Raw genomic sequence first — 23,370 nt, 5'->3', positions numbered from 1 at the left:
CTTTGTCATTTCTACCAATGCAGCAGACCAGGCCTATCACCATTTTTCAGGAAACAATTAACAAAATTTTTGCAAGGATGAGGTCAGAGTTTTCAAACATTACTGCCAATTAAACAGAATGAAACAACCTACTACACCTGAAGAGACATCTAAAGCTTTCTCCTTGGATTCCATTTTCTCACTTGATGAAGATTTAATAAGCAACATTAGCACAACATAATTTGCCATAATTTTGGGCTTAAAGAAAAAAAAAAAAAAAAAAGAAGAGAAGAGGAAAACCACAAAGGTAATAAAGAAAGGAAAATTCCATAACAGCAAAGTTCATGTCCCAACAACAAAATTTTATGTCTCTGTGGAAAGACCAACAGAGATTTCTTGTAAGTAGATATATGTTTGATGAGAACATTTTTTTTAATGTTTTAAACAATCTGAAGACAGTCCGGGAGAAGAAAATTGGCAGCAATCCACTAAAAATAAACAGTAAATTTAATATTTTATGCTCAGCAAAGCCGAATCGGGATCTTTTTAAGACAAGTAATTTAAACAAGTAATCTACTGTTCTGTGGATAGGGAGCATTTCCTTCATCTAATCTACACACATATTGCTGGATGAGAATCTAGCTTAAGTTAAGCCATGCTTCTCCTTTTTAACATAAAATAATAAACTATCAAGAAAAAGAAAAGCAGTTTAAGAGATGATTAGCCTTTTTTTTGTCTTGTTAAATCAACTGAAATACACAACAGTTTAAAGGATGTCCTTCAAGAATTTTGAGCAACACTGAGCGATAGACCTCAATGATGAGATATGTACCACCTTCCAAACCAGTTCTATCTGTAGATAACAGCACATTTTTCAAAGAGACTCACTTTCAGTTTAGCCCTTGAATCTTTCTATGATACTGCTTTGGTTTCAGCAGACCTGTTTTCCAGTAGGAAATTATCCCCTATCAGTACAATCTGGAGTCTCATCCTGACTCTCTCACATCTCACACAAAAGCCCAGAGAATGAAGAGTTTTGAGTTTCATATGGTTTGGAGTCAGGAGAAAATCAAGCAAGATGCACAGGGACCAGTAGAGAGTAAAAAATGGTGCAGATTCACTATGGGCTAAAGTAGGGTTAATGATGCTTTTGCTTTTTGTAAAAACTTTTGTTCCTCTCAAGTCTTAATGAATAATAAGCAGTATTTACATTCACTCTTGCTTTAGCCAGCAGCCAGGGCTTTGCAAACTGCAGACACGCCGACCTTAAGCAATGATTGGTGTGTCTGAGGTACCCAAACAAGTTCCAGATGAACTGGTGCCTCTGCATAGTACAGTCCTGTGCAGGGCAGAAACACCAACCTGCCCCTCCAAACAGCACAGCCTGGCACAGGACTGCTTGGATTTGTCCACACTGATTTTGATACCAGGGCTGGTTCCTTCAGTGACTTCTCCAGGATTTCTGCTTAATGCTTACTTAACTGCAGGCATTTTCCCAAGTATCCAGAAGAGAGTACTGGAATTTCTTGATTGCACAGGTCTGGCATCATGGAATACTTTTTATTTTCATCCTCCTGATCAAGGATGCATGGAAATCATAAGTATTACACACTACCACAAGTCACAAGATTTACTTAACAATGATGGAATTTAAATAAAGAAATACCTAAAAACGGAGCCTTATTTCCTTTTGAGATATAACGGATTGTGTTTTCTTTGACCAAAAAAATCTAAAATGGTCTTAAACAATTTTCTCATAACAATATGACTCCAAGTTGAGGCTCTGAAAATACCAGATGACAGGTGAGTTGTGATGGTGCTGTGAGAGTTTGCAATGTGTGGCCAGGAGGTTCCGATATGAAGGTCTGTCAACATTGTCTAACCTGGCCCATATTACCAGCAATATGTCCTGAAAGCTTTCAAGTGAAACTTGTTTTCCACATGAGGAACTCTGATGCTTCCTGTGTTCCTGAAGCAAGTGTGCTGCCTCGTTTGTTTAATTAAAATGCACCATTACGGGTGTGAACATGGCAATGACCCAACAACTGCAATTTCTCTCAACCCTGCAAGGACTGCCCCAGTTTGAAGGGGCTAACATGCGCTCCTGGAAAAAAGTTCAAGATCCTTTGACAAGTCAGTTTCCCTGTCAAAGGAATGAGTTTTTAATACAATAAATATCAAAATGTGGAGAATGTGCCCCATGAGATCAGTTTAAGCCAGACAGTGTCTCAGCAAACAGATTTTCTGTGTCACTCTAACGTTGCTATATAGCAGTGTATCAACTGATCTCATCCCATCCATGAAAAAGACTGTCTTAACACCTAGTCTAGTGATTACCATAAAATTAATTGATCTTTAATTATTCCTGTGACTTGCTTCTTAGTTGGAGTCATGCTGACTGCCAGTGAAATAATTCTGCTCTCAAGCCTTCTAATCATTCCTGCGGTCATGAATTCACACTAAACAGCAGTGCAGAATAACCAAGATTGGACATTACATCACTAAAAACACATGAACCAACTGTCCTCAATGTCTCCCAGACTGGCGCTTCTCCACATTGCTGTAGATAATCTGGAGACCAGTTAAGTAGTCAGGAGTTTTCCAGTGACTGAGAAGCAGGCGAGGGGTTAAGAACACTTAAAAAGAAGATAAACTTTCAATGTGATTATCTCTTGTAGTCCTGTTCCTAACAATACATAAAGGAAATTGAATGCATATGCTGAAGAATGTTAAATGCTACATTTTATTAAGGAAATTAGTCTTTTATAAGAGAGTCAGAAGAACTAAGAATGATCCAAAGGGTCTCTTCCCCATGCATTGTAAAGCACCTAGCCTCACTGTCACTAGTGATCATATATGCACGAGTAATTATTATAGATGTGGTCTTGAGGCAACTTCACTTGAGATTAGGGTATCAGATCACATCTCCAGCATCAGTCCTGCTGGCAACAATGAGTCCTTAACTTCATGTTTTGTCATCATAGTTGATGAGTTACTAGAAAATCCAGGTTAAGTGTTAGACCAAACAGCAGGTCTCAAGCTGGTCATGAATAAGTCCTACAGAGAAAGAACGTGACTCCATATTTTCCCTGGATTTGTAACATCTGGCAGGCCAGTGAGTACAGGGTGAGAACAGCTGTTTGAGAACAGACGAGAAACACACGGATATGGAAGAGCATGTACGTAGGCTGTGCACAGTCCAGCTCTACATCAGCTAAAATGAGATTTATAACATCATTTCAGATAAAAACCTCTGCTCTCTGGCTTTTGTCAGTGCTCGTTGAGGAGCTTTAGCACTGGATTCTGAACACAGCGGTGCAGAGCAACACAGGATAATGTGCCCAGCACATGGCTGGCAGCACACCCTATGCCAAGTGGTATTGATGAGAGGATTACAGCCCTCATGGCCTTGGCAGCCACTGAACTGAATATATTTATTAATGAAATTGTTTAAACATGCTGGAAATAATAAATCTCAAATCTATCAAATGCTATATGACGGCTGGAATTAATTATGAACAGGCTTGTAGCAAATCATCTTTTCTCTAGGTTCTGAGCCATAAATATCAAACTCATATGGTTTATTATATTTATTATATATTATATATATTATTATATAATTAAAGGCTGAATGATAACCATTATAGCCACACCATCCTGAGGAACAATATAGGACACATACAAAGAAAACGGTTCCAAAGGGACATTCAGGTCAAGTCCAATCACTGCTTTGGCAGCTAACCACAGGATAAAATTTCCTTTCATAAAGAGATGATGCTCCACCTGAAAACTAGTGAAGTGTTACAGCTTGGCTCCTCCCATGAGAAGCAGCTCCAAAAACTTTCTGCTCCTGTTACTGAACTCTTCGTATACACTCTGATCTACACAAGGTTCACATCCAGTTTATACACATTTTCTCTAAGGTCAATATTTCCCTATAAGTTAAAAAAGTGTTTAACCAGGTGTTTAACCTTTTCCAGTGTGGACCAGGTGGGTTCATTGTCTCTCCTGCTGTTTGTTTTAATAGAGCCCAGCTCTTTTAAAGCTTCTTAAGATACACAGCCTTTCTCTGCACTTGTTTTAGTTCATGGATATCTTTCAATCCCAGCTGAGATCCTAATAGGACTTTGAGAAATGTTGATTCTTTTTTTTTTTTAAATACTCCAGCTGACATCATTTCGGGTAACTTGTGCAGTGCTTCTGGCATTAGCTCTAGAAAAGGAGATACAAAAATGGGAGAGCAACAGCTGCTGGATCAACGTCAGTACCTTCTGCTTTGCCTCAGTATCTTTTCTCTTGGTAGTTCCCTGCATAAATACTGACAAAGACCAGTAGTGTTTATGTGATTTGCTCTGACAAGCGCAATTCAGGTGACGTTCTGAATATGAGCAAGTTCAAGAGCACTTAGGAAAAATATGAGGCAGGGTTTTGAAATCCAGGTAGTCATAAATGCATTCTCTCACTATGCCTCCCTATGCTGCTAACAAGGAGACAAAAAAATGTTAATTTAAAAGAAAGTCTTGCCTGTAGTTGAGGAGAGGGTAGATCAGAAATTATAAAACAGATGAAATCCCTACTAGATTAGTGCTTTCCAATCTCTTCCAATCTGTGGACCCCATAAATTTTTTCAAGGCAAGCACTGCAGCCACTTAAGGGCTTCCAACAATAGATCTGTTTTATCAAATACCTTCCCCAACTATGAAGGAGCTTAATATCCATGATTCACAGGCTGGGAAATGCTGGAGGTAAGCATACATCACTTATTAAAGAGAGGTCCATTTAAGAGTCCACGTGCATTTTGTATTTTCAAAAATGTCCAGCCAGTGTTAAAACTGAATAATCTACAACAGAAAGTTCCACACTGAGAGCATCTACAGCTAAGCAAGTTCATTTTTATATGTTTCCACAACATAAACGAAATAATAACAGTAACTGCCAGAGTTCCTCTCTTGAGGTTTAAAAAGTTTCCAGCTACAAGGTCTATTCCTAACTCATTAAGGGAGTTCAAGTATTCACAACAACTCAATTAAACAAAAACGAAGGCATATTTCTCACATCTTTTGCAATTGAATTTAGCCAGTATTTGAACAAAAAAGAATACTGTGCAACAGATTTGTGGTACACACACGGTCTACACTGACATGCAAGGGGACAATCCAGGAAAGATTTGCATGTGAGCTAACTTTATAAGAGACAATCAAGAAACTCCCCCAATGTCTCCAGACTAGAATCAAAACTACAATTTAATTGGAACCAGCCATATGTCTAGGTCACCTAGACGGCTGGGAAAGGCCAACAGAAGTGCAACACCTCCATGAAGGAGCACATGGGAAATGCCAACAGTCTAAAGAATCAGGACTTCTACCTGGAATACAGAAAAATCCCTCCAGTCAAGCCTCTGAGCTAAATTCAGCACAACAGAGAACTGATGCTGACTGTCCAGGCTAGCTGCTCCCTATGGGATAAGGAGCCAGAAACTAAGACCCAACAAGTAGAACAGGGGCCTCTTTAACCAGAGCCTGTCCCACAGCCCCTGAGGTTTAAACCTGACAGCAACCAGATTTAAACAAGAGGACATAACACAAGCTCTGGTAACAAGTCTAAGCTTAAGCTCTGAAGTCAACCAGCAGGTCAGGATCAGGCCCAGTGAGGATAACCAGATGCAGCCCCAGACCACAGCACAGTTCCACAGCAACGAGGGATGTCCCAGGTCATGCCACAAAATGAACTGATGGATCAGTGTCTGGCTCAGCAGTGCCTGTGGCCAGGCTGAGCAGGGCCTGTGGCAAAGCTGGCAGTGAGGTTGGTCATTAATGTCCACCAGTGCCCACAGGGCCCTGACAGTGGGCTGGGTACCTGCACAGTCACCAGCAAAATGGCTGTTCTCAGGCAGCAGGGTACTGGCTCCAGAATAAATTTTGGACTTAAAGAAAACTTTGATAGCACATTTAACTTTTTTTTCATGAATTAACAGATTTTATGGAAACCGTTTCAACAACAAAAAAATTCCAATCTGCTGTAATTCCTGTTGCCACTCTATAAATACAGCCCTAATTAAATCAAAGCACTTGCAGATTTAAAATAGAACTCTGCATACATCTAAATGCTTTGCTAAGCTGGGGCCTAAATGCAACACTGTGTTTGTTTTTGTGTTTGTCTCGTGTTTAGAGATGGTGACGGACAAGCCAATACTTCTGCCAGATCTTTCCCTTTCACATGTGTTCGGTGCAGTCCATGGCCAGGATAAATTGGTGTAGTTCCAACGAGGCCAATTTACACCAGATGAAGATTCAGACCCACAGCTGTATTTGTGTAAACCTCCATGCTGCATGAGCACAGCTTTTCCATTATGGATATCTGTGTATATGATTCATAGAGTACAGTAAGTAAGGCTACAGCACATTAAATTATTCCAGACAATGGGCCCAACTGTCAACCCACTAGAAAATTAGTGAGATGTGTGACGTGACAAATAGCTTTGTATTTATAGCAGAGCACCACTTCCAACATACTCACACTGAATGTTCCTACTAAATGCCAGAGTAAGAGATCTGTGTATTTTTTCTTGACACATATCAAGCCACAGCCATGCACAAAGTAAGGCTTGTGATTCCTACAATGTTGAATAAAAAAGTAAGAATTTTATTGTTGAAGGTGGGAGAAAATTACAGATCCTGAACACAAAAATATGACTAATGACATCTGGGCGTATTTTATACATCTGCATTTTTTGCTTGCTTTTTGAAATATTGCACCTTTCCACCACACTTAGTAACATCAAACCCTCAGGAATTCCTGGAAAGGATTTTCTGTTCCTTAAAATGGAAATGGCCTTTTCTGGGCACAGATCATCTACAGAGAACTGCTTTCTGTCTAAGTGGAAATTAATTCATTGGTTGGATAGGGAATGTAATAGTAAAAGATATAAACAGACAACAGCCACGTGAATGGAAAACACAGTGTAAATTATGAAAATTTTCCCCCCTAGATGAGGGATCTTCCTCTCAGTTTTCAGAAGAAATTTTCACTCAGTTGAAAATGCTGTAGGAGTTTGGTGACTTTGTTACAGACCCTGTTTCTATTCCTGGCTGAATGTGTGACATTCCTGTGACTCCAAATAGCTGCCACTAAGAACAAAACAGCCAGACAGATGTTTATTGGTTGATACCAGAATCATGGCATTTCCCCTACCAAACCCAAGTGTGTCTGAGGCCCAGAGATGGAGCTGTGGTGTAACCATAGCTTTAAACTCCTGACATGTCATGTTGCTGGAATGTCTGATGAAAAGCCAAGGATATCAGCTTTCCATTGGACTTTGGGGTGTACAGCCCTCCTTACCCCATCCCATAAATCAATTAGTTCAATGTTTCCCCTTGCTCTGGCTAACCTGTGGAGCTGGAAGGGCAGACAGTGTCTGCAGCTGGTGAGGTGGCACAGGTGGCTCCACAGCTGGCACTGGGTCTCACTGCCCCCTTGGCAGAGCCCCTGGATCTCACAAGGTGGCCTTCAGGGGGTCCTGAGCTGCCACCAGCCACTTCCTACCAGCTCTGGCACTGAGGGGGGCCCCATCAGGGACCACCACAGGTCAGAGCCTGACCGTGGTGCCAGAACATTAATCAGCCAGAGAACACCTGGATACAAGCTGTTAGGGAAAGAAAATGAGGGTTGCTGAGGGCTGGAGACACACTGTGGGGTCACACCTGAGGGATGAGTGGCCCATGTCAGGGTAGGAACTCTAAGGAACAACAGCAGAAAAAAATTAAGAACCAGAGAACAGCTATAACAGCAGCAAAAACAAACTTATGTGAATATTATCCCTGACATGCCCCGCTGCCCACCAGCCCACCAAAAAAATTTTGATGGACTGGTTATAAACCAAGACAAAAATGAGGGAAATTTAAGCCAGAGAAAAGTAGGTGTTTATGGCAGTGTGCTCTGCTTTTTCCTCTCAACACCCAAATCAAGATCAGAAGTTTGTGTTCATAAGCTTTAAACTGAGCTAAATTCCTCAACTCAAGACTGTTTTGTCTGTGGCACCTCTTCAGCACCTGTGCAGGACATAAGGCATCCAGGACTCTGGTGCCAAATAATACAGAGAGGTCTTGAGAGACAGGAGAGTTCAAGAAAATAGTTCTGAATTAGTTTCTACAATGTGCACGATTTGTAAGAAAAAAACTCAGAGCGACCTGGTTTTAAATGACACTGATACTTCTGGAAGCTATCCACAGACCATGCTCCTGGTTTTTCCTCTTCAACCCTTACCAGCTCCTGAGAAAGCAACCTCTCAGCTGTACACCCACCTTTATCTGTTCCCTATAAATAGATATCAAGGGTAATTTAAGACACACTTTTAAGACCCCAAGCTCTGCCAAATGTGGGCCATTGAAAGCATTTCAGCCAGGCCAGGAAGACGTTAATTTAGAAATAATCACATGGCTACATCTGAAATATGCTGCACAATAAATCTGTGAACCTCATGTACATCTTAATTACATTATTTCCTGACAGCTAGTCTCTTATCACCTAACCTTTTTGAGGATCAAAGCAATAAATAAAAAAAAAACCAGCTTTCTTCTCTTTTTCTAGATGTGTGGGCTTTGTTGCCCTTTAGAGCATTTGGGTCTTCTCATCTTCACTAGCTAAAGCAGAACTTTGTGGTTAAAACATGCTATAATCATCCTTAAAAATGAGTTTTAAGCCTGTATTCGGGTGCCAAACCTCTTTTTTGTGCCATACTGATCAGGGGAGCATTCCTGTGCCTCCCAGCAGTGCCAAGTTGGAGATGCTGAAAAAGCCTCAAAATGCTCCCTATCAAAATTGGCAAGCGAAAGAAAGAGGAAATTTCTGCAAATGCAAAAATATTCCGCCAGAACATACTGCCTTCAATTATTTTTGGACCCATTCTAATGTTCATGGAGGAAGCAAGAGGAATAGTAACTGCGTATCCAGTGTCGGCAGCAGGAAACTACAAATAGCAGAGCACACCATGTTCCAGTTCCAGCAGCAGCGGCTCCGAGCCGCTTCCTTACAGTCAAGGGTGGATGGGCAGCGAGGTGGCTGCTGCCAGAGCCTGCAAACAGAGCAGGAACCACGCCATGGCTCAGGCAGTGCTGTGCCCTCTTACACTGAGAGGTCACTAATGTGCTGGATGCTCCAGCGTAAATGGGACAGAGAGCGGCCCTGGATCCTGTAACTGTGCTATAGGGCACGCTCAGCATGAAGGAAACGTGCAGCTCTTCCTCATCCCGAGCTGCAGCAGCAGAGTGAGGCATTGTTAGTGTTTTTACATCCCCAGCTAAAAGATCAGGTTCAATTCCAAGTGCTGTGGAGGCAACATATTTAGCTGCCAGTAAAAGAAAAAAACCCCACCCGATCTGGCAGCACAGGGCAGAATGAATTAATAAAGAAAGAAGGAAAGCACTGGGATATTTATTTTACACATCAGATCGGGACTCCCACTGCAGCACAGGCTTCCTGTGCCACAGGAGGCAAGGCAGTTAACCCCTGTGGTTTTTAATTCCCAGTTTTTAGCTTTGAACTTTGAGTACTTTGCACTTCATTCTGCTACTCCAAAGCCAATCCAGATCAACAGAAATCAGTGTCTGGCAGATGATTGTCCTTCCTGATGGACAGCTGTCCACATCTGAAAAATTAGTACAAATGCCTTCAGAAGATTCTTGTGTTTGTTGCTTCTGGAGTCTGAACTTGGGTCATGGAAGTGTTAAGGGCAGAAGTTTGTACCCTCAGAGCTGTTGAGCCAGCAGCAGACATGTTGCAAGAGAAACAGAAATGTCAATGGGAGGCTACAAAAGGGTCCTATCCCCTTTACCACAGAAAAATAAGTGATGGTTACAGCCATGGAAGGTGACATTCACCCCTAGAATAACAGCCACAAGGAAGAGAATTTCTGATATATATATTTACTTCAACCCCTGAGTTGCTCTGCTCAGCAGGCAAAGCAATCCCACTCTTCCTCAAACCAGATAGCAAAATGGGGTTTGTAGCTGGTTTTAGTTGTAGGAGCAGCACAAAGCAGTTGGTGTGCACTTGTGAGGTTGTCCTGTCGTCACCAGCTTTGTCCCCAAGCTTTCTCCTGATGGATGGAAAGGCAGAAAAGCAAACATTCACAATATTGGCATACAAGGGAAGACCCCCTGTGTTCGTGACTGATAAATTGGAAAGTAGCAGGATACAAGCTTGACATGGTGAAAAAGCTGCAAGCTCCTTTGGAATATCACTAATAATGAAGGCTTTTTTTCTTTTACAGTCAAATTAGCAGAAATGAGCTCTGTTTTTGCTTGAGGAAAGTTAAAAACTTCTATAATGATCTCCTGATCTTGCAAAAATCTGGTAGTGGTTTTTTTTCCTACAGGTGCCAAGAACAGGATCTTATTAAGTGTGACCAGCAGTGGTCAAAATAATGAACACTTCCCACAGAGCCCACCATGATTACTTCCCGCTCCGACAACTCTTCACTTTAGATTGGGGGCAACAAATTGTGGATGGAATTAGCAACCTGTCAGAAGGCAACTTCCGACTGAAGCGAGCAGAGGTCAGCTCGCTGCATCTTTAATTGAGAGCTGCAGCCTGCAAAGACTGCAAGTGCCTGCACACAGGTTCCTGAACTGAGAGATGCAGGCTGTGCAGGATTCATCCTCCTCTTAAAGATGAAGGGATTTGCAAGTAATTTATTGTTATAGATGCTGAAGAAGATTTGCCCCCACAGTTTCCCAGTGATTCTTTTTTGTCCATGACTAGGTGAGGGAAATGGCAGATTTGACACAGTTTAGCTGCCACTCTCAGAGCCTTCCAAAATGGAAGGTGCTGATCCCACTATGACATCTCTTTAGCACATGACATCTACGCTCACAGCATCACAAGGAACTGTCAACACACACTCTGTGCCCAACCACCCCTTGTTATAATGTTTTCTCTGCTTCTAGGCAAACTTTGTTCTTTTATTTAGTTTGTTAAAAAAAAAAAAATCTGAGAACAGGTAAACCCAGTAATTTGGGAAATCCATGAGCCTGTTATGCCACCACTGAGCTTCCAAAAAAACCCAGTAAAGATGCATTCAGAATATCATACTGTTTATTCAGCTGCATCAGAACACCTCATAATGGCTTACCCATGACAGCAAGTACTAATGTGCTTCAAGACAAAGCAGAAGCAGTACTCAGTAGCAAAAACTGAATTATTTTAAAATGCTACAGAAACATGACAAAGAAGACATTTGAATAAACACGGAAAATTAATTAAAACCTGCTACAATAGAGTTTTTGCTACATGCTTTTAATTCTCACCTGTTTATTAGAGCCTCCTTTGTTCTAGGAAGTGTGAAATAATTAAATAAAAGTGATTAGAGCTGGCATAGGGTCATCTGGGGAAATACACAGATTTTTAATAATAGATGTACAGTTTCCCCCTTTGATATGAACTTCCTGTGTTGATCCTTTGTCTGTCCTTGATTGATGCTATCAGAAGAGTTATTGCTCAAAACAGCTTAAGTGAAGCAGTATACTCCCAGTATATGCCAAAGCAATCCAAATCCTGTGTGGATATACATATTCCATAGGAGTGTTGTCATACCCTTACATCTCCAAGGGCCATTTTCAACTGAAAATCCACATTTCTTTGTTGGAAACAACCAATATCCCAGTCAGATTCAGGACCTCACTGTGCTAGATGTCATACGAACACGCACTCAACTTTTTATTGTTTGTGCACCCAACTCAATCTCGATTCAAGCCTCCTTTCCACATCACCTATATAATGACATTTTCAACATTTTATAATCTGATACTGTAAGATGGTGTCTGCCAATTTAACAATTTAGTGACCTATCTGCACTTATTTTTTGTGTTATGCCCAGTATTAGAAATTCTGTGTCAGAGCAAACACTTTATGTTGAACATGGGACCTGCCCTCTGTTGCTTTAGTTTCAGAGCAGGCTTAAGTACAAAGCATGGGATGAGATGATGACCTTCTATTCACATGGTAGCTTATTTAGGCTGGCAGCTGACTTTCCTTCCCAACACAGGCATCCCAAGCCTGATTCTGTGAACAGTTATCTAGTGAGACTCTCTAGAGAAAAAAAAAAAAAAGGCACCATATGCTAAGGGAAACTTCAGATTATAAAAGAAAGCATTTTTCATTGGCAGCATGTGAGAGAAGATGCCAGATTTGGAAACAAGGTTTCAGGAGAGAACAGACACTACGTGCTCTGTTCAAGAGTCCATTGCATGAAAAAAGACAAAGATGTTAAGGTAACTTAAATACTTTGACTCAAGTCAAAGACTCTTGAGCAATGTCTATTCCAGATCCATAAATGTAGAGAAAAGTATATGTATTCTATACAATAAAAATAAGAACCAATTGTGTCAGGAATTCATTTCAAAGCTCATTGTTCTTATATTAAGACTATTGCAAGCCCTGGCAAATCAGGCTGCCCATAATGTTTCGGATGTGAGCTAACACAACTGGAATCCTGGGATGGGGACACCAGCATGGACAGATGGAGACATGGCCTCGTTACCGTAAGTGGGTGGCCACGGCTGACCCTGCCATCAGCAGAGCTGGAGCCAGAGCCAGTAGCTGGTACCAGGGAATGCCACACTGTTCCAGCTCACTCAGTGCTGTCACTGGGAGCTCTGATAGAGACCTTGAGTCCTTCACTCATTTCAATAGCAGCTGAAACTCTGTTTTACAGGACCAGGTCTGTCTTTTTTAGCACACGACTCAGGGAGACCTCAAGCACCAAAACACAACTAGATCAGGAGTACAGCTAAAACTAGCCTGAAAATGAGTTGTTTCACCTGAAGAGAGTAGTTGTTGCTTCGGGCTGACAGGGGTAGTTACCACCACCAGCTTTGTCTTCTAAGAACTCTTTTTCTGGAATTATAGGTAAGAGATTTCGTTTTATGCTCAGCATGAAATTCTTGGTCACTCTTCTTATAAAGCCCTCTGCAAACATGTGCATGTTCACAAACACAGACAGCCAGTTCAGTGCCTTTGCCAGTCAGAATTCGTACCCCATGGCCCTGTCCTTTCTCTGCACAGACATTTGAAATACACTAAGCATGACAGAAACATGTTTAAATGAGTCTCACTTAGACCCTCAGTCAAATGTCTCTGCAGAAGACACTAAGCTTATTGACTCCTTTTATTGCAGAAGTCTTATGGAGCTTACCTCAGGCCTAACAACACCACTGGTGTTCAAAATCTCCAGGAAAGCTCCTTACTGTGATGCTCGCTCACTGTGCTGTTGTGATATCCATGGTGTAAGTACTTAGATGGAAAATCCAGGGCATGCTGAGTTCTGCCCACCAATGCAGTGTTCATGTAACTTAAATGAAATCTAAATCCTATACAAAAATCCATGTCTAATCCATGATTATTATGCCTGTATGATTACTACTGTTAACTGTTAAATACCACTCATTCAGTAACAAATCCTTTCATAGTCAAACAGCACATGGGGCATATGTACTTCAGGTGTGCTCTCATTATTAATCTTCACTGTGGTTCTGTCCCCTCTTAATGTGCTTCCTGGCTCCTCCCCAGCCCTAATTAACCACCTCCCCAGAACTCCTTCGTTTTGTATTCATTTCACATATGACAGGTTCCCCTGTCACCTTCTCTGAACTCTCCTCCCTGGCTTCCCGTTCTCACTCCCTGGGACACTACCCTCTCACAGTAACTTCTAAGCCAGTAATTCCCATGAAATCTTGGAGGCGATTGTATATATGGCACATAGCACAGATCAAAGAAACCAAGTGCTTCCAGCAGTGAAATCAGAGAGGGGAAATGGTCCTTCACTAAGTGGATTTTATCTCAGTCAGAGGAGCCTGTCCCAGGTGCTGTGCCTGGTGGAATTATGCAAGTCCTTAAGGGTTAATACGACGTGTTGCAAAGAGGAAAACTCTATAAACTTGCTTTAGGTATCACTTCAAGGGTCTTTTGACACTGCTAAAAGAAGAGAACTTAGAGGTGATGTAGAATGTAAAAGGAAGCAAAGTTGGTTTTTAATCTTGCTTATACTGCTTTTCCAGAAAGTCAGCTAAGACCCATTTCTAGGAAATGCTTCCCTTGACTAAAGGAGCAGCTACAATTGCTCTACTTAATGGACTGTAATAAAATAAACTGCCTCCTATTAGCAAGAAGGATCATATCATCAGTTTTGTAATGCATTTTATTACAAAACATACAGCATCAGAATTTTTAAATGCAGTATGAGGGGAAGTAATGTACGAAACAGTTAAAGTGGGTGTCATACAATCACAAATGTACTGATAGTTTCCTTTCTCTCAAACATCAGTATATCAATGTTTCTTCTTTAAAGCCATCTTTTCCCACCTGAACCACAGCATAAATTTCTACATGTTGCACTTGATTATCCATCAAAGCCATCCTGCATCTTTTTAGAGAAAGAGTAACTTGCACAACATTCCTTCCTTCTGAGGAACGTGAACCTTTGGCAGGTGTAATACTCCAAAACGAGCATGAGCATGGTTCAAGTACTTGGACTATATATTCTTGGATACTCTTCCCCCCCACTGACTTTACTGCAGAGCTAAAGCTTCTCTGTATTTTTCTAGACTAACTCTGCCTTTTAAGTGACATTCTTAACCAGGAACTGCTAAATTTCATCTGGCACTTCTGAATGGGTATATTGTTAGTTAATGAGTATAATGCACTTCTGCTGAAAATCAGTAGGAGTCTTCCCAATACTTTCATTAGGAATTGGAATTGGACACTGGACAGGAGTCTAGTACAGCTGATACAGCTGTAACTTTCCTGCTTGAGAAACCAAATGCCACATTATTTATTTCACTCAGTGGGGGCTGACTTTAATAGCACCCATTCAGTAGAATAACACAATGGTTCCCTTACTTAAGGAGACTTGACTGAGGAAGGGGCCAGAAGTGGGTGTGAGAGGGAGGAAGGCAGTGTCTGCTCCTCAGTGCCATGGTCTCACTGCCCACACTTGCACAGGGAGCGGGAGGCAGGAGAACTGCTGCAACTGTTACTGCACCCTATTCCTCTTAACCATTTTGCTTATACCCCCCTCCAAATTTGTCTCCTATCTATGAACTTTGCATTGTTAATCACATTCCAATCACTCTTGCACTCACCAAAATCTTTCTGTTGCTCCAGGCTGGTCACATCACCTGGAAAAAGGGAGCTACAGCTGCTGTGGAGTAGGAGCTGCAAGCTACCCATGCTTTCCCCTCCCGCTCCCTGCAGACACCCACAGAGCAGTCACACCATAGCAGCCCCAGCAGCCAGCACAGCTTCCCATCGCCTGCTCCACAAGGAAAATCACTGGCAGAGCTGTATTTTTCAAAGGGAAGCCTTGGTTTACATGGGGCTGATGGTTTTGACTGTAAGCCTGCTATTTCACTGCTCCTTGAAGACTAAATGTGGCCTGTGGTTTGCCACTAGACTTTCTACAAAGCTGGCCTGATCCAAATAAAATGTTTCTCCCACCGCAAACTTCCAATGAAATTCACTCATGGCATTTTCTAACTCCATCTTTTGGAGCTTGCCTTTGTGTAGTGGACTGTGTAGGAAGTCAGGAAGCAAGAGGGGAGGTGAGGACAGAGAGAACATGCCAAGCCCCCTCTTGCCTGCTATTGGGGCTGATTCCCACGGTGTTAGAGCAGCTCCTCGCTCTGCTGTGAGGAGCTCACAGTGCAGACCCTTAGCTCGGTCCAGCTGGTGACTGTATTGTTTATACTTAACATGGACAATGCTGATTACATCATGAGTTTTTTTCATTCACAGATATGTTGGGGTAGTAAAATTGGTGTGGAACCAACACAGAATGATGTGGAAATTCCTACATAAGTCAAATTGGGTGCCAGTTACAAATGATTTCCAGAAAAGCTGGAAAGTATGGAGTGTAAGTATAATTTTTGCCTTTTTTTTTTGTATTTATTCAAGTGCAAAACATGTGGACTCTTGCCTGAACTCTTCTCCCTGTCCAGATTTCCACCAACCAATTATCATTTCTCAGATAGTTCTAATACTTGGATCTACGCTGATTGTGGGTTTTTTGTTTCAAACAATATTCAATTTAGACTGGGATACATTTTTTAATGTTACTGGTGACTAAAAATATTTTCCCTGTTACCCAGTAAAACACAGTGAAGTCTCAGTTCTAGTTTCAAAATTATATATATCTACATATGTATTTCTCCATTAGTTGGTGAGCAATAAATTTGTTGAACAGTGAGGGTCAGGGCTTCGCCAGCAGCTGAAATGTGTTATTTATCAGCAGATCATTACAGTCAGCACTGCACAGCATGTGAACTTCCTCACACCCCTCTGCCAAAGCTCCCCACATGGCTGACCTGCCTGCTGACTTGAGCTTCAAGGAGCTTCCAGTCTCCATCTGGAGATTCAATCTCACTGCACTGTTTGTGCCTATGTGATAGCCCCGCTTTTCCTTTCCCTTGGCCACAGTACAGGAAAATAAAACCCTAAAGCCCTGACTTGGGGACACAGTTTCTCCACAGAGAGCCCTGCTCTCTCCCACTGATTTGAGTGGGAGAAGCCCAGGCTGTGACTGCCATCCCCTCTGTTTATTTTGGCAATGAGTTGTTCAGCACACAACTATACAGACTTCTGTGACTTGTAATGTCTGTAATTTAAATATTTTGTGTGTCCTGGCAGTGACTGCCATTTCTAAATGTTCCAATAGAGGGGATCTATAAGAGGGAAAAAAAGTGAATTGATTTGCTTTGAACATCTGGGGTATTGTAATACCAAAGGGTGCAAAAATTAACTTTCCTTAGAATACTATGTGTTTTAGTCCTTGTGTCCCTTTTTTTTTCTATCCCATTTTTAAGAACTTTTCAGGCAATGAGGACACATTAAATTTTTGAAATCAGAGATGTCCAGAAAATGAAAGTCCTTCTCCATTTTCTCCTTATTATAACAGGTTTCTTGAAATATCATCCAATGAGTATACAGAGATATTTTTAAAGACCCTAAAACCTTGTTTATATTCAGAATTTTATGTTGGAGTTTGATCTTTCACAGGCTACTAGAGTTGTCATTTGACTAGAACTAAACGACATATCCAGGCTATACAAAAAGATCTGTGTCTCTCTCCAGGAGATGAAGAGTATCCTGGCTCTGCTACCACACCTAAGTAGAGTGCAACTGAGCAAATGGAGGTACCTGGAAACTCTAAAATTCAATATGCAGACATATTGGTGGCTATTTCTATAGTGGAGACAGCACTCAGACTGTATTTAGCTCTGAACATTTTATGAAACAAGTACTTTCCAGTCTGAGGTGGTCAGACTACTTCAAAGAGATCTGAAAAAGGCCGCTACAGAGGAAAAGCACATCAGTGTTTTACATCAGTCTACACGTGCGAAATGTGACGTTAAAGGGTCTGCAACCCTTCTGGGAAGAATTTTAGGGACTCACAAACTGAGAAGACTAAAAACACAGACTTGGGAATATAAAAGAAGAAAATATTTTATATTCTTTGGGAAAACACAGAAGTAAAGAAAAGGCAAGCAGAGCTAAAGCAGAGAAGCTGACTGTGTCTTTAGTTAATGTGAGGCAGATGAAGAAGAGAAGTTGAGAAGAGCAGAATCCTGGTTTTGTCAAACTGGAATTGCTCAAGGCAGCCAGTGTTAGAAAGGCAGAAAGCACATTCTCACTTCTTCCTTCACGTCAGAAATTTCATTTACTTGTTGACTTGCCTAGACCTTACACATAACAACCACAGAATAACACATGCAAAGAGCTTTGCTGTCACATTGCCTAGACTTATATCACATCATCCTTTCATGCCTGTGCAAGAGGTAGAAAGGAAACACCCTGGAGACTTCCTTCAATGCCACAGAACAATGCTTGGCAACAAGGACTTCTCAAACACTGGCTTGATCTGAGAGCCTTTCAGCTTATAACATTATTAATTATAACTTTCTAAATATTTACTAATAATATTATCAAATAATAATCGTAAATTAAAAAATAAAATTAATAAGCAGTGGTCATCCGAATAATCCCAAAGAAACTGAAAATCCAGAGTGAAGCACTGACTGAAGTACAGCCACTGCTGGGAAGGACAAAAGTGAGTGGCCTCCTTACACAGCATATGATACACAATGAACAGGAGAAATGCTACTATTGTAGCATTTGGAATTTAAACTCTGCTCTTATGCATCCTTGAGTGATGTTGCAGTGACTCTTATTTTAGAGGGACTCATCCGAATTCAAGGTTTTCCCAACAGGAGGATTGATTATAAAATGATGGAGCTTTTATAGTCCTAGCAAGTCTTGGAGATATTTAGCACATGCATCGAAATCCAATGTCAAGTGTCTGGTTCTGCACTACTCAAGATTAAGTTTGTTTCAGCAATGTGCTTCTCCACGGTGTTTTAAAATAACACTAACTAGTAGCTGATTAAAAAAAAACATCCTCATGAGATCCCCCTGCAGATGAGGTCTGCTTTTTTTCTGCAACTCCTCCTGGGTTTGTCCAGGCAAACACATTAGTGAGACAACTGGATAATACATTAAGTAGAGAAGATTCAGAGATTGGTGATTTTGATGGATATACAGACTAGATAAACACGATTCTGAGAGCTCAGTACCTTCCACTGAGAACACCCTACCTCTGTGGCCGGGAATTTTAAATGTGCAACAAAGACTTCTCACAAAATCACCTAACAAGGTGCCAAGCATTTCTGTATTAAGAAAGCCAAGGCTTTAGTGCTGCACAATGTTCTAAAGTAAATTCCCTGAAACCCATACTTGAAATTTGCCATTGACTCCAAGAAGATCAAATAATCACAGTGAATTAAACCCCAAAATCATTCTTCTTTCAGTGCTGTGACAAATAAATATATTCATAAGCTTAGTAAAGTTTGGAAAAAAAAAACAGATTCTTGTGCTAATGTCTAACAAATATACTCCTTGTGAGACAGAAAAGCAGATTAACTTTCATCAAAAGTGACATAGACAAGTTACTCTTGGATATTATTATGCCTGCTACATCCAACAATTACCTTGGTGAATTTGGTTTATGAGTCACATGAAGTGTATCTGCTGGCAACATGAGATTTACACATGTGATGAACACCTCATGTTGCCACTTATAGAAAAAATGGTCACCCTTGCAACAGAGTGTTGTTTAAAGTATGAAAAAAGGAACAAATTATCCCCTACCTTCTCAGCATCTTGCTCAAAAAGCCGGAGTTGAAAGCACTGGTCCAGTTTCAGCTTGCGGACATGCCACATCTGATGCAAGTGTTGCCGGGTAGAATGCAGCTTGTCTAAAAGGCTGGTAATCTTTGGCACAAGACTTTGAAAGTCTGCACTTCCAGGAATGCAGTTCCTACCAGAAAAACCATCACTGGATCTTATGCATTGTAATAACCTCTGGCCCTCACGATCCAGTTCTTCCACAGGAGCTTTAATAACTTTTTTCTTAAGCTGTGTATGCTCATCAATCAGCCTTCTTGAGCCCTCAACATCAACTGGAAACTCCTTCCTAGCCAACATTTCCTGGAGATCCTCCAGCCTTGATAATAAATGGATGGCACTGTTGAAAAACTCTTCCAAGGAGACACGCAGCTCTATCCATTCATCGTGGTTGTAATCCAAGGACCCTTCGAACTCGTCCGTCAGTTGAGAAGGGTCTACAAGCTTTGCCAGGCCTTCCACAGACACCATACTTGTCTAAGGAAGGGAAAAGGACAGCATTTAAATCAGGGGCCATCCAATCAGAATTAACAGCACAACCCATAAACAGCATGAAGTGAGTATTTTCCTCATCAATACATAGCTGAAGGAACATTGTAAGAGATGTCAAGGACTGTGTTTAATTTTGATGTATTAATTGGACAGAAAACTTTGCTACTAATGGCACTTATTTATTTATTTATTAAAAGACATGATATTTACTGAAATAATGCCTATCTTTTTTAGCTGGCCTGACTACCAACAACATGTAGTGAAAATGCTTCTGCCACAGCTTTTCATCAGCCCAGCTGGACACGGAAGACTTCTTACTGCAGCCTTTGGATATCTGGACATGGTTGTTCACTAAACAGGTACAGGTATTACAGGGACTCTGCTATTTGTGTTACACCCCAGCTAGTGGCTACCCAGAAGCAAAAGTTTCAGTTGTATGAACTGAAGCAGGTATTGCAAACTGCCATAACTGAGAATATGCTGGGTTTCTCCTTCCAAGTTATTCCAGCTGGCTTTTTGTCACTCTTCCATATTAGCAATTCCTAATGTAATTATACCAAAATCAATGTAAAAGTGAAATGTCATTGAAGTATTAACAACTAGAACTTGTTGCCAATAGAAAGTACTGCTCATGAATCATACACAATCAATGAGAAATGGTTTTAATTCATTCAGACTCGGTAACTGGTGATAGAGAAAAGCACTGGATGACTGGAAAACAGATTACAGTTCAAGGACACAGAAACTGATAGCTTTTCCCATTTGTTTTAGACAAACTACTTCTTTCTGAAATTAGGAGCATAGGGTTTCATATGTAACTAGAGATTTTCAGTGCTGTCATGTTAACACCCAAGCTGGCAGTCCTTAAAGGCTTGTATCTTCATCAGTGACTGCACATCTATCCCCTAGAGATCAGGCCTCTAAAGAATGCCAGGGCTTGTGCTCTTCAGAAATGGAGGCACCCAGTAATCACAGCACTCTTGTAAAAGTAATCTACAAAGAAAAACACCTAAAGTCCTGACCACTATCCTGAATTATGTCCATAACAGTAGGCTCGCAAATGGTTAAAGGTTAATAATAGCCTTTTTCTTCCAATTTGTATCCATCCAAAAATATCAGGCATTCTGCAATGTATTAAAATTGAGATTGTATTGAACTTAAGCTCAGGAGAAAGATTATTTTAAAATGTTCTTGCAATATTCCTTGCTTTGAGGAAAAGTGAGGAGAGTGGGAAGAGCAAAGAAACAGTGGGAAGGTAAGTACGTAGCTTCAGAGGGTTTTCAAAATTTTAAACCTCTTTATCTGGACACTGAGACCTTGAAGATAATTCAATTTAGAGTTTAACTGCCTGTCAGGGAATTACTTCTCTTGATGGCTAACACTTGGGGATCCCTCTCAGTCTGCCAAGCTAATGGAAACATTGCTCTAAGCATGGACAGAATTTGACGTGAGATAGTAGCAAGGCTTTTCATTTCTTGAATTCTGCAGAAATTTTCTTTATTCAGGTTTGATTTTTTAAGTAGTTATTGAAACTCTAATGAAAGCAATTTTAGTGAGGTAGGTAGGTGGTTACTGTTTCCTAGGCACTACTCATCCCTCTTTTGAAATCAATTTAAAAGTGTTGCCCACTATTTAGACTCTTCCAGCAGGAGAAAGAAAATAATCTTGAAAGCACCTCTGAATTAATGCTAAGTAAGCTGCCTGGTCCATTCCTCAAAGTGACAGGAAACTTTGGGATCCACGTACATCAACCAAACACTTTTCTTTCTCTTTCTGGGTGAAGATCTGTGTACATGCTTCACTCTGGACTGTGACACAGAAACACTGTGCCGGAATCTCACCCCACAAAATCCAGTTCATCAGCCTCCACTAAGGGTCACAGTGCCCTGGCACACACATAATACTTCCATTAAGCTCAAAAAATACAAAACCTTAAAAATAACTGGCCTTAAAACTAACACTGGGTACTGCTGAGTTTGTGGATGGGATAGTTCAGCAGAGACTCCCATTGCCTTCCACTGCAGTGTGCTCCTGCCAAGGCCCTCGTGTTTGAGCCGAGCTGTGGGAAATTGCCACGACAGGCCAGTTCAGAGAGGGTACCTGTGAGCTGCCCCACATAAACCAAATAAATGTGGGCCTTGTTTGATATCCACAGTTCTTATGAGAGAGCATGAGCTGCCCAAGAGCCTGAACTTATTGACAAGCAGCAACATCCCAAAGAATCCTTTAAACAGAAGTTCCTTGGTTGTGGTGTGTATATTGTAGGGTGGACCACAGCTTAGGAAACCTTGGTTTGATTCATGGAATTGAACGACTCAAACCATTCTATGATTCTGAGTGTCTGCAGGTGGTTCAATAGACAGTGAAAGCACTGACTCACCCCCTCTGGTCCAAAAATTTGTGGACCATTGGACACCCATGTGAACAGCCCTGCAGACAGACCAAGGCTCAAGGGCACTCACAACACACACAAAATGAAAATACATTTAATTCATTCCAGCATGTCCAGCAAACAACTCCAGAGCTTTTTAAACACTACGGACTCAGAGGTGTAACCATGAAGAATAACTTGATCACAGTTTACTCTTTACTATCATCACAACTCCACATAATAAAAACATATGTCAAGCCTCCAGAAAGTATTTATTGATTTTAAAACCAAACCAATGTCCTAAAAATACATACTTGAACTCTGTTCCTTTACCTCTAGGCTATGAAACTTTAGGAAGACATTTACTAAAGCACTGGAGAATTGAAATTCAGTGTTGGATATACACTCATATTCTTGGGCTACTATGTGACTGCCCCTCAGTGCCCTCATATATTTTAAACAGAAGCTCCCCATGCCCTAAACCTATCCTACTGTTAATCTCTGCACAGGCTCCCTCCTGCTCCATGTTCTGCTGTAGCCACACAACTCCCTTCTCCTCCCCACTGCCCCCATCCCTCTCACTCCCCACGGCAGCAATGCCAATGTCACTGCACTGTGATGGCAGCTGCCCTGCCAGGACCAGTGATGGTAGTGAGCATGAGGAATCTCTGAGTCTAACAAACCCATACTGGGGGCAGCTTTGCTTTAAAAAGCACATATGGGGTAGCAAGTGGAAGTTATTTTGATGGCTGAGTCCTCAAAGGTACCAAGGAGTGTAAAGACTGATTTAATCAAAGCAAAATTTATGAATTGACTGGATTTTGTGAAACGGGTGAAAATTTACAAGCACTTAAAATGTGATAATAATGTAAAATTGTGTTAATGAGTAACGCCAACATAATTCCTCATAGCCATTCAAAGGTGCTTGCAAGAACAGGTTGAAAATAAGGACACATTTATATCACACCAACTTCACCAAAACTTATATAGTTACTTAAATACAGTCTTCCATTGCAGTAAACATTAAGAGCTATAGCCAAATTCTCTTCTGCATTCCAGAGATGCAAAATTTGTGTGTCTCTCTGAAAATAATGGATTGGTAAGACAGCCAACAATAGAAATGTTTTTCAGTGAATTATTAAAAGATAATGCATGACTAAGTCATGGCAGGGCATGACTGATGTATGAGTACTTCATGCACCTGAGTTTTGATTCTTTTTGGGTAAGAAGCTGAAATTCATAGAAAACTGAAGTGCTCAAGAGAACACAGCTGGTTTGTCTTCATCAACAACAAAGTT

General features: G+C 41.0%; 1 protein-coding gene across 4 annotated transcripts in view; it reads right to left on the bottom strand.

Moving 5' to 3' along the window:
* KALRN (kalirin RhoGEF kinase) overlaps positions 1–23,370 on the bottom strand; it is a 452,901-nt gene that overhangs the window by 235,210 nt on the left and 194,321 nt on the right. For all 4 annotated transcript variants that reach the window (XM_082284833.1, XM_082284834.1, XM_082284835.1 and 1 more), the window contains exon 5: positions 19,174–19,686. In XM_082284833.1, coding sequence (XP_082140959.1) covers positions 19,174–19,686 — 513 coding nt within the window. The remainder of the gene's footprint in view (positions 1–19,173; positions 19,687–23,370) is intronic.

Source organism: Coloeus monedula, assembly GCF_965178545.1.
Source record: "Coloeus monedula genome assembly, chromosome: 7".
Lineage (NCBI taxonomy): Eukaryota > Metazoa > Chordata > Aves > Passeriformes > Corvidae > Coloeus > Coloeus monedula.
The sequence above is the reverse complement of the archived record's forward strand: the minus strand, read 5'-3'. Positions and strand labels throughout refer to the sequence as shown.